The sequence below is a fragment of the Branchiostoma lanceolatum genome, chromosome 19, assembly GCF_035083965.1.
Source record: "Branchiostoma lanceolatum isolate klBraLanc5 chromosome 19, klBraLanc5.hap2, whole genome shotgun sequence".
Taxonomy (NCBI): domain Eukaryota; kingdom Metazoa; phylum Chordata; class Leptocardii; order Amphioxiformes; family Branchiostomatidae; genus Branchiostoma; species Branchiostoma lanceolatum.
Window position 1 is genome coordinate 10,160,443 of NC_089740.1, and position 16,175 is coordinate 10,176,617.

Consider the following 16,175-nt stretch of genomic DNA (forward strand, 5'->3'; position numbering starts at 1 on the left):
ATCTCGTTTCTCATAACTTCTCCGGTCCATTTCAATGTTTTCTAAATGTAGTTAGTCAACTAATCATGTAATTTGTATTCAAAGATACCGCCAGCTGATGGATCTTGGCAAGTCGCATGGATTGGGAGAAGAAGAGGCAACGGCCCAACTGCTCTTCTCGGTGATGTTCAACGGGCTTCAAGGCATCAAGGGAAATCTGCTCACATCCTTCGCCCGCTTGGACACCCTCAGCGCGGAGGACCGAGAGGAGCTGCGGGAGGAAGCGCTTGCTGCCCTGAAGAAACACGGAGGCCTGACTCGCCAGGCCCTGGAGGAAATGCCGAAGATTGAGAGCTTCGTCTTGGAAGCGCTGCGGGCGGGCCCCAGCCCAGACTTCTTTAGCACCATCGCGACGCGCTCAACGACTGTCAAGTACACAACGGAGAGTGGTCAACGTGAAGTGGAGGTAGGTGTTCACCGAAATCAAACAATTTCCGGTTTAGTCCAATCTACTTTGGAATTACATGTATGTTCGTTTCAAGTTGTGATGGCTTCCGTCTGTCAAACTCTGCGCTTTGCAATGTTAGGAATTTATTGAGTCTCTTATTGATCTTTGTGAACAGTTTCTAGCTTAATCGCTTTCTAGTCTGATTATGTTTACCTTCACAGAAGTAAACATATTGTTTTTGCTCATTTCCTCTTCCTCTTCTTCTCCGCACAAATAAAAAACATGAATATCTCCAAAACTAGAGCTTGGAATAACTTGAAATCCAGCAAGCTGGTAGGCCTGTACATACGACACTGCACCATGGTCGTACTGTCCCATATAGATGCAAAATAAATGATTTTATGCGGTAAAAACTGGTGAAAAAACTATTTTTAAGCTCAAAATAGAACTTTAGAATCCCTTTAGAACCCGTTTGGAACTTAAGAATCCCTTTAGAACCCATTCGGAACTTTAGAATCACTTTGGAAAATTATGAGAATTCATACGTCTCTTCTTGACTTATCCTGTATCATGGACGTGTGCCAATGCATCAACTAAATCAAGTCCTTGACTAAATAAAACACTTTATCCTACCTGGTAGAAACGTAAAGATAGACCATGTGAAGGTAAACATTCTGCATTTGCTCGCAAATGTTGCCCCTCTAGTTATTGGATTTCTTTGTTCTGTTCTTTCCAGATCAAGGAAGGTGAGCGTGTGTATGCCAGTTCCTACTGGGCACTGAGGGACCCTGCTGTCTTCGACAAACCGGAAGACTTCGTGTGGCGCAGGTTTCTCGGCCCTGAGGGTGAAGCTCGCAGGGAACACCACGTCGTCTTTCACGGACGACACACCGATACACCCGCGACCAACAACCACATGTGCCCAGGTAAAGACGTCGCTTTGTCCATGATGAAAGGCAGCATCGCCATTTTTAACACCTTCTTTGGATGGGAACTCCAGGAGCCGCCGGAGTGGACGGGGACGAAGATAGCTCGCTTTGGACAACCTGACAAGGAAGTGAAAATCAAGTCATTCTGGGTACAGCGTTCTGAAGACTTGAAAGAGATCTTTCCACACCAGTTTGACGACATCATTGGCGTAAGTAAACAAAGTGTACATTTATCACATTATAAAATATTCTAGCTTAATTGTATGTAACAAAGTCTAGGCAACATGCAGCAGTAGCAACATCAAAACGATGTCGATTATGAACTTTCATATTCCGCTTTACAGCTACACAATGGTGCTCATTACTGTTACGGTAACAGTTCTACTTCTGTGCATTTTGGATTCATCCCTTGAGGGTAATCGATTCTCCAAGTTTTGTCACTGCGCTGTTCCGGAATTTCACATGCGCATGGGCAGGAAGACCTGTTGATGATAAATGATGCTGTATAATGGTGGTTTTTCCTCCTTTAATACTAGTAAAACTTCGAGCATGTACCTCATTCCCGGATAATTGTTCATATTGTTTTATAATCGTACGTGTATTTAAAGGGAATGGATCGGGTTAATGGCATCGACGTACTCGTCAAAACGAAGACTGGGACGTATCACGGCGCCGGAACAAATGGAAACGTCTACATCCGTCTCTATGACGACAAAGGCCGTCAGTCCCGTGAGTTGCAGTTGGATGTGTGGTGGAAAGATGACTTTGAAAAAGGAAGCGACGGAGAGTGAGTAGATTCCTGCTATTTGTAAGACATTATTTAGTTTAGTCACTAAAAAAAGTCACTAAAATTGCAAAGAAGAGATTTGGACGGAAATGTTTTGATTAACGCATCACACTTTACTTCATGTTTCATCGTTGTTGTTTTTTGTTTTCTTTGTTTCTGTGACTACTGGGGAGTTTGATCACTATTCCTCACAACGTCTTGAGCTTAGCTAAAACAATAGAGTTGAATATGACAGGGGAAGGCAGAGATCTATCCGACAATTGTTTTAATTGACTACCAACGGTACTTCTTTCTAGTGTCATATACCTTCCTGTACATGTGTTCACAGGTACACACTGAAGGATGTAAAAGTGGCTGCCCCGATTCTGCAGATGGAGTTATGGCGGGATGGCTCCCATCCAGATGACGACTGGTACTGTGACTCCGTCTCTGTCCAACTCAACCCGGACAACAACGGACGGACATACGACTTCCCTGTTCATCGTTGGATTAAGAAAAGTGAGTCTGTTGATATCATATAAAGATGCATGACTGTCTCAATGTGTCCCTTCAGTCGTGTTGTTACATATGTACTACTTGGGTATAACGTAGTCAAGAAGGATATGTTTTCGGTTGCGCGTATGTGGTTGTGTATGTGTTCGTTGGTTTCAATTACAAAATTATTTAGCCAGGTATGAGGCCGTGGAAACTTTCATGCGTAGTCTAGCGTGCGTATTTTATGAATTTGAATACGCCTGCCGCAAGAAACCCATCAGTTCAATTTCAGCAAGAGTAACTCATATAATCAATGTAGTATACAAGGTTGGTGCATCCGTGGATGGTATGATATATATGTGAGCAAATGATCATGCTTTAATGATGGCACTTTTAAGAGCACTCATGCCTATCAACAGATGACCACGTGTGGCTGATTCCCGGTGACTGTGAACTTCCTCAGGACGACTTGAACCCCAAGGACCGGGCAGACGAGCTTCTGTTGATGAAGAAGCGCTATGCGTATGGAAACCCAATCCCTGGCCTGCTTTCCATGGTACGTACACGCATCTATCAGTGTCATTTCTGGGAGCTCTAGATATTATTATGTATCCCAATTCAAAAATGACCTCCATCCTCCATCGTCGCGACATTGTGACAAATACAGACGTAAAGGACCGGTTGACAAACACCAACATTAATGCAGCTTGGTCAAAGCTATTTAATAGAAATTGTATCAGTATTGTAGTATGTAGAAGGAACTAAGCAATGGAGACCAACACCCAACTCTAAGTGACTGACATTGCAATGTTGCAAGGCTTACGAGAAACCATCTTTGGCGCATCGATTTTGATAAACTGCAATAGGCCTAGATGGCATCTAATATGTAACTAACCTATCCTTTACATCAATTGGCTTGAATGGCTTGATCTACTTTATGTAAGAGCGAGTAGAAGCCACATTTACTAACATAAACGGTATGAACTTTGAAATATTTTAGGTGCAGAAGTTGCCTCCAGAGGAATACTTTTCTTTGAAGAGACAGGTATGTGTCTACAGACACTGACATCTCATTGTGTCCATTTTGCTTTCTTACTGCACGGGCATTATAGGATTCGGGGATTGTAAAACCACGAACTGTCTTTTTTCTCGCACACAGACAAACACACACACACACACACACATACATACGCACACACACAAACTTACATATGCACACACACGCACGCACACACGCACACGCACACACACACAACTTTTAGTTCACCTGAGGACAGGACTATTTTGATTTGATTTTTTAGAATCCAGCGTGTAGGACACCCGTAAGACATTTCGCCATTACTTTTTTGTACATTTCACACATTTTACCGTGACTATTCTCGTATTGCTTACTTTTCTTCAGTGGGAAATCGCACAAACATATGTCATAATGCATGGGAATAACTGGATGACCAACCTCTTTGGAGGACGATTCCAGAGTTTTGAGAGCATCAGCGAGACTTTCCCACCCGGCCAAGTTCCAAAGGTAAGGAGACATGTGTGCCTCCTTTTAAAGTATCGTTGGCATCATGAATTGGTCGACATAATGCTAAGGTCGAACGAGTCAGTTATTGTAATAACTGACCACTTGAGATCTATCATTCAACACTTGTGGCACTTCTATGACGTTACGGCGTTATAACCGATATGAAATGTGGACTTCTGATTGGTCGACGTCATTTGGCTATATGTTAAATTTGTTTATTGACTTGCCTGCCAGGGAAAATTCCACTGGAAACTTGACGAAACCTTTGGTGCACAGCGCCTGCGCGGGGTCAACCCAACCTCCATCAAACTCTGCCAGAAGATTCCAGAAAAGTTTGATTTTTTTTAATCCCTGCATAGTGCATTGTAAAGTATCTCTACATTGAAAAGGGTGTTACTAACCCGGTATGAAACAGTGATGATCTTCAAATGGTGGACGAAAATCAGCTGTCAGACAAAAACGTGGGGAGGGCGGTCTCGCAGTAAAAGAGATTTATTGCTTAGAGGGGCTAATGTATCATATGAATGAAGGAAAGAATACCTTTATTGTGTGTGTATGCCTATTGGGTTAAGTACAGATCACGATAAAAGAATAGTCTACTGATACTAGTATACATTGTCAAGCTATCACAAGTAATTATTATTAAGTACAGGAAATAGGATGGGATACAGGGTCATTTCTGATTTAACAATAAATTGTAAATTCCCCACCTCTATGTTGCTGTTCAATCTCCAGGTTCGGCGTCACGGCAGCCATGTTGGAACCGCAACTGGAAGGTCTCAAGCTTGATGAAGCTCTGGCAGGGAAACATGTGTACATCGTGGACCTCACGATCATGAGCGTCGCTGCATTCAAGAACCAGAACAGGCCTGTGAGTGGACATAATATCAAATACATATTTCAGGAATCTGTATCTGTCAGCCGATATAACAGCCTTTCGGCGTAACACACCAGCTTCGCAGGCACGCGGCGCTGCAGCAGCTAGTTATATTACACTGAACGGCCTGTCACACCTAGCTTTTGCACATCTGACTGCTACCGTTCCTTAAAGCTATTCAGTGAGGATGTCCCTACAGTACTTGATGACAATGAGTTCCATTCTACTATGCTTCTCGGAAAATACGAATTTTCGAGCTCATCAATCCTTGGTTGATAACTCTGGTAATGGCGTGCTTCATTATAAAAGTACCGTAATGTTTGTTATTTTACATTATTCCTTTCTTTTGAAGCGTCATCGTTGGTTTGGGGAGGGGGGTAGATATGCCAACCGAATCAGAGTACAACGTTTGCATCTTCGCTGAATTTTCTGTACAGATGTGTGCGCCATACTGTCTATTCTTCGTGAACAGCAAGAAGAACCTGGTGCCCGTGGCCATCCAGCTCTACCCTAATGAAGGAGCGGAGCAGCATCCAGTAAGTATCCGTGTTTCTTATACATTTTGAAATCTTTGTCACGTACCGGAAGACGTTAAGGCATAATCAGGTATACTACTCAATGATGTTATCTGCTTGTTGCTGCAAATTACTTTATCCAACAAGGACAAAGCTCGTCAACAAATGGACTTGACTCTGCACATGTAGACTCGCCCAACTCTACGGAGTGGCTGTCCACCACTTTGTCCAACAACTGTTGTAGCAACAAAATCAATATATTGGACGAAATAATACATTTATACATCTATATTACGGATTTAATTATACGGTTAATTAGGTTGTTGTCGGCGATGACCAGTAACACCAACATCCTTGACTATAAAATACTCATTCAATACATGATGATAAAACTTCTCCAGAGCGCAAAAAATGTCCTATAACTTGTATCTGTTGATTCATCGGCCAAGAAAGAGACATGTATGTGATTAATCCCTAGGTGTTCCTGCCGAGTGACCCGGAGTACACCTGGCTCTACGCCAAGATGTGGTTCAACTGTGCAGATGGAAACTACCACGAGGCCGTGCCTCATCTTGGTGAGATTCACATAACTTCGTCAAGTAAAACATTGTCCTTCCCTTACGAACCCTCTGGTTTACATACAAATTCACTCCACAGAATAGAACCAGGAGCAGTCACGATCGTATTGTATGAAACATTTTTGGAGCCTTGTTCCCTGGGGTACGGTTAGTTCGTTATGTTTAAGAAAGGTTTTCAACATTGTACATCATGTTGAGGCTTTATGCGGTCCAGTTGTACCATGGTGCTAAACTTTCTGAACTCATGTTATCCTCAACCTCCCATGCCAGGCCCATCGTTTGTACATTTCAAGCAACGGTCCTATCGCACTGGCCTGCGTTCGGTCCTTCACGTCCAGCCGTCAGCCAATCAGATGCTCCTCAATTGTTTTCTGGGGGGGGGGGGAGTTATCAACCAATCACGTTGACTCTTGAACGTAGCAGACAACGTGATTGGCTGGTGACGGCTGGTACATATAATAAGTGGTGAGCGTGGCATAAGAGAATGGCTATCTTTAGAACCTTGTCATCCCTTTTATCTTTTCTCTACAGGGTTTACCCACCTCATGATTGAGCCATGCGCACTGGCGGCCAAGACAACACTTTCCCGCTCTCACCCAATGCAGCGCCTCTTGGAGCCGCACTTTTTCAACCTGATGGCCATCAATGAGTAAGCTAATAGAGGCCACTTCCTCCATGTTGTGGTGTAACTGTAAGGATAACGGTCAAAGATAATTCTAAAATGTCCAAAACATATACAATATATTACATAATGTATAACGTTAGCTTGATATGAAAAGATATTTAGACAATGTAAGCTAACAACGGTGACAAATGGAATAAGGGAATATTCTAAAATGTTTTTGAACACAAACAATTGCCTTCGTTGTTTTTGTTTGTTTCGTGTTTTAGTCTAGCAAGGAACTCTCTGATTAGCGAGGGCGGAGGCCTCACCAACATCACCATGTCTGGGGAGAAGGGTGCGTTCGAGGTTATCAAAGAAAGGTGACAAAACTTATTACAGAAGCTTCATTGACACAGCAAACGTATACCGACTTTCGTACGGTGAACTATAAACTACAAAATAGAAATACAAAATAAATGGTAAACTTCTACTTGTTATTTTTTCGCTACCAAATGCTCTCTCTCTCTCTCTCTCTCTCCCTCTCTCTCTCTCTTTCCGTCCACTGTTATCGCAGGAACTATGCGGAAGAAGACGCCAATTTAGACCTATAATAAGCCTCTACAAACTTTGATTACAAGATATTCTAGCCGTTTTTCAGCAAGTCACTTGAAATGATCTTATGAGTCTTTTTTATGATCAACTCTGAAATAGACTGAAGACTTGGAGGATGGACGTGGACGGAACGCTTCCTGAAGACCTGAAGAATCGAGGCGTGAGTAGACTCATCTTTTCTTATTCCACTTAGGTAGAAATATCAATGTATATTTTTCATACAATACGCTAGTTTGCCAATCCGGAGTTATACATACCTGTACTAAGCTAAATGTATTGTCTCTTTGCTCCAAACATCGATCGTAAATCGACATTGTCATAAGTTAACTTTTATTATGGTATGAGAGAAAACACTTGTAGAGTCAAGACTTCCTTGCCGGGTGCAATACAGCAGCGCAGATCCTTCAATATCGATGGACGATATGTTGCACTCTGGGCCGGGTCATATTCGTCGTACACTCGTCGTAGGGATGGTCGGCCAAAAATCAGCTGTCTTGACTCTTGTTACGGAAAATGCTGTATTAGATTCTAGTCGACGGTTGGTTCTGTCACATTGTCTTTGAAACCTTCGACATCAAAATTATACCAGGACCTACGACGAATGTGACAGCGGTGTAACTGCAAAATCACCTTCCCTTTAGGTGACTTTTGTGTGGACCATATGGCACCGCGAGATTAGAGACAACATTACAACACTGAATGTACAATGTTTGTCTTTTGTATCATACAGGTCGATGACCCGGAGGCCCTCCCAAAGTACTACTACAGAGACGACGCGATGCCAACATACAACGCCATCAAAGAATACGTCAGGGGAATGGTGGACATCTTCTACCAAGGCGACAATGGTAGGTCGTGAGGTAATCTCCAAGCAGATCTAATGGTTAAGGTTGCGAAGACCGAATCCAACTGACAGAGGAAGTTTTTATTGCAACAGAAACGTCTTCTGTCAGTTGGATTCGGTCTTCGCAACCATTAGATCTTCTTGGAGATTAGTCGTGAGGCTGCATTAAACAAATAGATGTTTAAGATGAAATACAACATAGAGCAAATGCTGTAAGAACATATTTTATCAGTCTTTTCAGTGCCTTGCCATGAGACTGCCATACTCATATTGGTGAAGTTATGACCTCCATTGTTCTTTCTGAGGATGCTTTGTCACCTCCGTGCAATTGTCATTGTTAACATCAGGTATTATATTTACCCTGTTACATGTATTTTATGTATGTTGTGTGCAATTAGCCCCCGGGCAGGAATTTGCAATAAACTTATATATTATATATAGCACTGGTTTAAGCATTTCTGTTATTTAATTCATTATTTTGTATGGTGGATACATTGATGTTGTTGATTTCTTTTCTGTGATTCAGCCAAGCTGAAGGAAGACCATGAGATCCAGGCATTTGCAAAGGCGCTTGTTTCTACCGAAGGTGGGAAAGTGGCGATCAGGGTATGTATCATACACGGCCGCTCTACAGTTCATTATTACGCTCGATATCGTTCATGACAACGTAACGTTATAGTGTACCATACCCATCATTTGTCCTGCAAAATGATAATAATAATGATTATGGTTTTTATTGGTCAGAAATTACTCGTGCAATGGCGGCCTTTCTAGTGCTGAATTGGTGCAGGGTTTTCTATCACATAATAAAAATGGGCAAAGATACATATTTGCTCCATCCTTGCATTTTGTGGAACCGTCGCGACGGTCTAGATCTGGGCGGCTGCCATTCGATGACGTCAATACGACCTTCCCCAACCGAAGTCAGGTACCCATTCACACCTAGGTGGAGTGAGGAAAGTCGTGCCTTTCCCAAGAACACAAGATCGGTGACATGGCAGGATTCGAACCCGGGACCCCTTAGTTTTGAGGCGAACGCTCTGCCATTACGCCACACGACCCCAATGTTCAGTTACTGGAAACAGTAAAGAAATTGATCATTGTTGTGGAAACGCCCTTTATCTTAGTACGTCTGGTCACATGCCCCAAAACATTAGTGACTACAGAACATCAAATGTATGAGTAAGACCATGGCGTTTGACATTTCGTACATTTTTCTTATCTTACTGTTTAAGGGAGTTCCCGGAAACGGCGCCTTCTCCACCCTTGATGAGCTGATCCAGACCCTCACCTCCATCATCTTCACCAGCAGCGTGCAGCACGCAGCCGTCAACTTCATGCAGCTCGACCAGTACGGCTTCATACCCAACATGCCGCTCATGCTAGTCAAGGATCCACCCATAACGAAGGTTACATACCATTTCCAAAGCAATGTCTCAAAAGTGTAACACGTATGATTCATTGTCATCAGTTATGTAGAATTGTAATTTTCATTGTATCTTTTTTAAAATCATTTTATCATGATATTAGAAGAGGACTCTGGGAAGATCAGTGAATGCATGTTTGGAAATCGGCCTACTAAACAAACTTATTAGGCCTTTTTGTATTAATATTTACCCTTTTACTCCACAATAATTGCACAGGAATCTTTGACGGAGCAGGACATCCTAGATGCGCTCCCGGGAAAGAAAGAAGCCGTCACCATCAACACTCTCGGAGCGATTCTCAGCGAACGGGGAACAAAACCCTTGGGCGACTTCGAGGTGGAGTACCTCCGGGGAGACAAGGTCCACGAAGTCATCTCGAAGTGAGTAGTGTTGTTTCTCTCAGGTCACGAAAAGACGTTATTCGTGACCACTTGAATGTTCTTTTTTCCCCAACGTTCATACTCTCCAAGCAGAAGAATGGATTCAGCTGGTTTTTGACACATAACGAAAACGCCTAAAAACACGTCAGCCGGACCCATTCCGCTGCTTGGAGAGTACAACGTTAAACGTGTTAAGTTGCCTATGTCGGCGCATGTTTCGTGTAAGACATCACGAAATCGCCGGCAGGGGCAGCCAGGGGTGCGGGCTGTTTCAAGCTTTGCACCCGAGTGCCACAACCTGGTGTGAGCGCCAAAGACTCGTTTTCATGTAAGACATCACGAAATCGCCGGCAGGGGCAGCCAGAGGTGCGGGCTGTTTCAAGCTTTGCACCCGAGTGCCACAACCTGGTGTGAGCGCCTAAGACTCGCTTTCATGTAAGGCATCACGAATTCACTGGCAGGCGCAGCCAGGGGTGCCGGCTTTTTAAGTTCCTGTACCCGAGTGCCCGTCCTCGTGTGAGCGCATGGGACGGGGTAAGACATCACGAAATCGCCAGCAGTGTGACAAATCACCTTTGAATGGACTGTAGTTCGCTGTAGTAGCGTAGTTGTGTAGTCCCTTGTCATTGGGAGGCTAGCGGGTGGGAAACTGCTTGTGACTTGGGCCGACATGACCTACCTGCCGTGGGACCATTTTAACGCCCATGCAGACGGCTTTATGACAAGACAGACCGTTGAATGGACTGTAGTTCGCTGTAGTTGCGTAGTTGGGTAGGCGGTCTTGCCGTTGGGAGGCTAGCTGATGGGGAACTGCTTGTACTCGGTCCGACATGTCCTACCTGCCGTGGAAACATTTGTAGACGACCGTGCGGACGGCTCTATAAAAAAAAAAAAACATTTGAATGAGCTGTAGTTCGCTGTAGTTGCGTAGTTGGGTAGTCGGTCTTGCCGTTGGGAGGCTAGCGGACAGGGAACTGCTTGTACTCGGTCCGACATGTCCTACCTGCCATGGAAACATTTGTAGACAACCGTGCGGACGGCTCTATGAAAAAAAGACCATTGAATGAGCTGTAGTTCGCTGTAGTTGCGTAGTTGGGTAGTCGGTCTTGCCGTTGGGAGGCTAGCGGACAGGGAACTGCTTGTATTCGGTCCGACATGTCCTACCTGCCGTGGAAACATTTGTAGACGACCGTGCGGACGGCTCTATGAAACAAACACCTTTGAATGAGCTGTTATTCGCTGTAGTTGCGTAGTTGGGTAGTCGGTCTTGCCGTTGGCAGGCTAGCGGACGGGGAACTGCTGTCCTACCTGCCGTGGAAACATGTGTAGACGACCGTGCGGACGGCTCTATGAAAAAAAAACACATTTGAATGAGCTGTAGTTCGCTGTAGTTGCGTAGTTGAGTAGGCGGTCTTGCCTGTTGGGAGGCTAGCGGATAAGGAACTGCTTGTACTCGGTCCGACATGTCCTACCTACCGTGGAAACATTTGTAGACGACCGTGCGGACGGCTCTAAAAAAAAACGACCTTTGAATGAGCTGTAGTTCGCTGTAGTTGCGTAGTTGGGTAGTCGGTCTTGCCGTTGGGAGGCTAGCGGATGGGGAACTGCTTGTATTCGGTCCGACATGTCCTACCTGCCGTGGAAACATTTGTAGACGACCGTGCGGACGGCTCTATGAAAAAAACACATTTGAATGAGCTATGACAAGACAGACCTTTGAATGAGCTGTAGTTCGCTGTAGTTGCGTAGCTGGGTAGTCGGTCTTGCCGTTGGGAGGCTAGCGGATGGGGAACTGCTTGTACTCGGTCCGACATGTCCTACCTGCCGTGGAAACATTTGTAGACGACCGTGCGGACGGCTCTATGAAAAAAAACGACCTTTGAATGAGCTGTAGTTCGCTGTAGTTGCGTAGCTGAGTAGGCGGTCTTGCCGTTGGGAGGCTAGCGGATAAGGAACTGCTTGTACTCGGTCCGACATGTCCTACCTGCCGTGGAAACATTTGTAGACGACCGTGCGGACGGCTCTATGAAAAAAAACGACCTTTGAATGAGCTGTAGTTCGCTGTAGTTGCGTAGTTGGGTAGTCGGTCTTGCCGTTGGGAGGCTAGCGGACAGGGAACTGCTTGTATTCGGTCCGACATGTCCTACCTGCCGTGGAAACATTTGTAGACGACCGTGCGGACGGCTCTATGAAACAAACACCTTTGAATGAGCTGTTATTCGCTGTAGTTGCGTAGTTGGGTAGTCGGTCTTGCCGTTGGCAGGCTAGCGGACGGGGAACTGCTGTCCTACCTGCCGTGGAAACATGTGTAGACGACCGTGCGGACGGCTCTATGAAAAAAAAAACACATTTGAATGAGCTGTAGTTCGCTGTAGTTGCGTAGTTGAGTAGGCGGTCTTGCCTGTTGGGAGGCTAGCGGATAAGGAACTGCTTGTACTCGGTCCGACATGTCCTACCTACCGTGGAAACATTTGTAGACGACCGTGCGGACGGCTCTAAAAAAAAACGACCTTTGAATGAGCTGTAGTTCGCTGTAGTTGCGTAGTTGGGTAGTCGGTCTTGCCGTTGGGAGGCTAGCGGATGGGGAACTGCTTGTATTCGGTCCGACATGTCCTACCTGCCGTGGAAACATTTGTAGACGACCGTGCGGACGGCTCTATGAAAAAAACACATTTGAATGAGCTATGACAAGACAGACCTTTGAATGAGCTGTAGTTCGCTGTAGTTGCGTAGCTGGGTAGTCGGTCTTGCCGTTGGGAGGCTAGCGGATGGGGAACTGCTTGTACTCGGTCCGACATGTCCTACCTGCCGTGGAAACATTTGTAGACGACCGTGCGGACGGCTCTATGAAAAAAAACGACCTTTGAATGAGCTGTAGTTCGCTGTAGTTGCGTAGCTGAGTAGGCGGTCTTGCCGTTGGGAGGCTAGCGGATAAGGAACTGCTTGTACTCGGTCCGACATGTCCTACCTGCCGTGGAAACATTTGTAGACGACCGTGCGGACGGCTCTATGAAAAAAAAAACACATTTGAATGAGCTGTAGTTCGCTGTAGTTGCGTAGTTGGGTAGTCGGTCTTGCCGTTGGGAGGCTAGCGGATAAGGAACTGCTTGTACTCGGTCCGACATGTCCTACCTGCCGTGGAAACATTTGTAGACGACCGTGCGGACGGCTCTATGAAAAAAACGACCTTTGAATAAGCTGTAGTTCGCTGTAGTTGCGTAGTTGGGTAGTCGGTCTTGCCATTGGGAGGCTAGCGGATGGATAACTGCTTGTACTCGGTCCGACATGTCCTACCTTCCGTGGAAACATTTGTAGACAACCGTGCGGACGGCTCTATGAAAAAAACGACCTTTGAATAAGCTGTAGTTCGCTGTAGTTGCGTAGTTGGGTAGTCGGTCTTGCCATTGGGAGGCTAGCGGATGGATAACTGCTTGTACTCGGTCCGACATGTCCTACTTTCCGTGGAAACATTTATAGACGACCGTGCGGGCGAGTCTATGACAAGACAGACCTTTGAATGAGCTGTAGTTCGCTGTAGTTGCGTAGTTGGGTAGTCGGTCTTGCCGTTGGGAGGCTAGCGGATAAGGAACTGCTTGTACTCGGTCCGACATGTCCTACCTGCCGTGGAAACATTTGTAGACGACCGTGCGTACGGCTCTATGAAAAAAAAACGACCTTTGAATGAGCTGTAGTAGTTGCGTAGTTGGGTAGTCGGGCGGTGCCGTTGGGAGGCTAGCGGATGGGGAACTGCTTGTACTCGGCCCGACATGTCCTACCTGCCGTGGAAACATTTATAGACGACCGTGCGGGCGGGTCTATGACAAGACAGACCTTTGAATGAGCTGTAGTTCGCTGTAGTTGGGTAGTTGGGTAGTCGGTCTTGCCGTTGGGAGGCTAGCGGATGGGGAACTGCCTGTACTCGGTCCGACATGTCCTACCTGCCGTGGAAACATTTATAGACGACCGTGCGGACGGCTCTATGACAAGACAAACCTTTGAATGAGCTGTAGTTCGCTGTAGTTGCGTAGTTGGGTAGTCGGTCTTGTCGTTGGGAAGCTAGCGGATGGGGAACTGCTTGTACTCGGTCCGACTAGTACACACACTACACAAAAAGAACATAATAGACGTCGATAAAGGTTAGACATCCAGGTAATAAGATACGCCAAAACTACCGTCGAAAGATAGCGGATGCTGTCTGAAACGTCTGACTGTTTCAAAATTTTATCCAGTTGCTTGAGTAACTATTTTTTATAATAATAATAGACGTTTGTTTGGACGCTAGGAAAAATCTTTCCTCCAGTCTTTTGGAGTGAATATGTGCTACATTTTTTTAAATATTGTTGGGTAGGACGAATACTCTCTTCGCAGCCATGGGCTGAATTGCGAGGCGGAGTTGAATTGCGAGGGCCTGGAGCGACTGCCAGTCGGCGCGCAGATGACCTCAATGCGACAATTCCCCCATGTGCGGCCATAGGACTGTGGATTTTAAACCACTCACATCGGGAAGGCCCCCACTCTATTCGATAAGCGTGGTGTGTTCTTTAACGTGCTCGAAGTGTGGCTCTCCTCAAATACAGGACCTCCATCTAACGTCCTATCCGAGGGACGTCCCTAACTGAAGCTAGGTACTTATTTACACCTGAGTGAAGTGAGGAAAGTCGTGTGAAGTGCATTTCCCAAAGGCACAACATCGGGGCATACCGGCGGTTTCTATTAAATTCTAACCTCTCGGCTGTGGGCGAAACACCCTACCGATTGCGCCACACGATGCCACCTGCATTGTCGCTTTCCAAAACATAGTCTCACTTGTCTGTTTCGCTGCTATTCGAGTGGTGCTAAGTTCTGTCCGCGAAACGATTTTGAAAAATCATGCACAAGTTCACTTAGGTATTGACATATCGAACATGTAGCACACATACACACACATAAACTTAACTATCTACTCTTGTGGAGTACGATACAAACGCGAAATCGTACGGCACAGTATACCGGTAGGTGTTTTTTTTATTATTGATAAGAAAATAATGTTGAGAATCGTTTCAGGATTATCAATTAGTTTTCAAAGGTCTGTTATTCTTTTAATTGAACATCAGCACTTTCCACCACTTGCGCATTGTATTTATACTTAAACTGTTTGATACTTTCCCGAACGCATTTGAGCCCTTGAAAACACCCCGCACATCAGCATCTGAGGAGCGTTACAAGATAACATTGTCAAACACCTTTTTTCTTGAATCCACATTTAAAAATGGAACAAAATCCCCTATCTTTTTGGCTGCGCGCTGCCAAAAATCATTTTACTCTTCACCGGTATCTCGGCTTAATAATTTGAGACAAAACATGATGCAGAGAGGGTATGTTGTTTGGCGGGAAAACAAACATTTAATTACATAATGGATAAGTACATCAACTTGAACTTGAACTTGGCACATGACATGTGTAGATGATAGCAAACTGTGCTCACAACTCCACGTTCACTTATGGTAAATCCCATGGGATTTACCTATCAACTGAGTGGTACGCATCGATCTTATACGTGCTCGTGACATTGGCCAATAATGGACATATGCAAAACTATTATCAAATTACTACATGTCAATCCAGAACCACCAACGCTAAGTAGACACATGATAGGAAAAGCAGAGTCATGTATTGAAAATGGCATGCGTAAGGACACAGGGATAAAAACATGACAGAATCCTGGTAAGAGAAATGGTGTCAAAATATTAAATGCAACGTGTAAAGCTAAAGAAAGAGTTAAATCTGATTCGCATAGGTTATATAAGGATAGAAACTGACCTTCAAAATTACAAATTCATCAGTTGCGAAATATAGCGTTACACTTTACATATGTAATACAAGGGATCTTTAGTAGCTTAAGGTCTTAAGACATACAATGAGTATTATACACACCGAGTAGGCCATTAGCAGGAGCACAACTCAAAAGAGTAATAAGTAACAATATATTATCGAATATGAACCAGTTGGAAGTCAAAGGAGACATAGTTAAAAGAAATAACTAAAGCCGTAGGAGAAATGAGTAAGTACATTAATGCTCGTATATATATATATATATATACGTAACTATATATTCAAAACAGCTTGAGTAGCTTTCGGTTGGCACTAACCAGTGGTTTACATTGAACACCATTTGAACGTCTAAAGCGGGAAGCATACTGAATTACAAGTTTGCCCG

At 44.7% G+C, this 16,175-nt stretch overlaps 1 protein-coding gene across 1 annotated transcript in view; it reads left to right on the plus strand.

The window, feature by feature from the left end:
* The window catches only part of LOC136425482 (polyunsaturated fatty acid 5-lipoxygenase-like), a 30,736-nt gene that overhangs the window by 2,973 nt on the left and 11,588 nt on the right, over nucleotides 1-16,175 (plus strand). Inside the window, exons 3-20 of the mRNA XM_066414363.1 lie at nucleotides 85-445; nucleotides 1,164-1,565; nucleotides 1,965-2,143; nucleotides 2,472-2,641; nucleotides 3,037-3,173; nucleotides 3,618-3,662; nucleotides 4,020-4,142; nucleotides 4,377-4,474; nucleotides 4,878-5,013; nucleotides 5,457-5,555; nucleotides 6,013-6,109; nucleotides 6,644-6,761; nucleotides 7,004-7,096; nucleotides 7,428-7,488; nucleotides 8,059-8,176; nucleotides 8,699-8,778; nucleotides 9,408-9,581; nucleotides 9,816-9,979. Coding sequence (XP_066270460.1) covers nucleotides 85-445; nucleotides 1,164-1,565; nucleotides 1,965-2,143; nucleotides 2,472-2,641; nucleotides 3,037-3,173; nucleotides 3,618-3,662; nucleotides 4,020-4,142; nucleotides 4,377-4,474; nucleotides 4,878-5,013; nucleotides 5,457-5,555; nucleotides 6,013-6,109; nucleotides 6,644-6,761; nucleotides 7,004-7,096; nucleotides 7,428-7,488; nucleotides 8,059-8,176; nucleotides 8,699-8,778; nucleotides 9,408-9,581; nucleotides 9,816-9,979 — 2,655 coding nt within the window. The remainder of the gene's footprint in view (nucleotides 1-84; nucleotides 446-1,163; nucleotides 1,566-1,964; nucleotides 2,144-2,471; nucleotides 2,642-3,036; nucleotides 3,174-3,617; nucleotides 3,663-4,019; nucleotides 4,143-4,376; nucleotides 4,475-4,877; nucleotides 5,014-5,456; nucleotides 5,556-6,012; nucleotides 6,110-6,643; nucleotides 6,762-7,003; nucleotides 7,097-7,427; nucleotides 7,489-8,058; nucleotides 8,177-8,698; nucleotides 8,779-9,407; nucleotides 9,582-9,815; nucleotides 9,980-16,175) is intronic.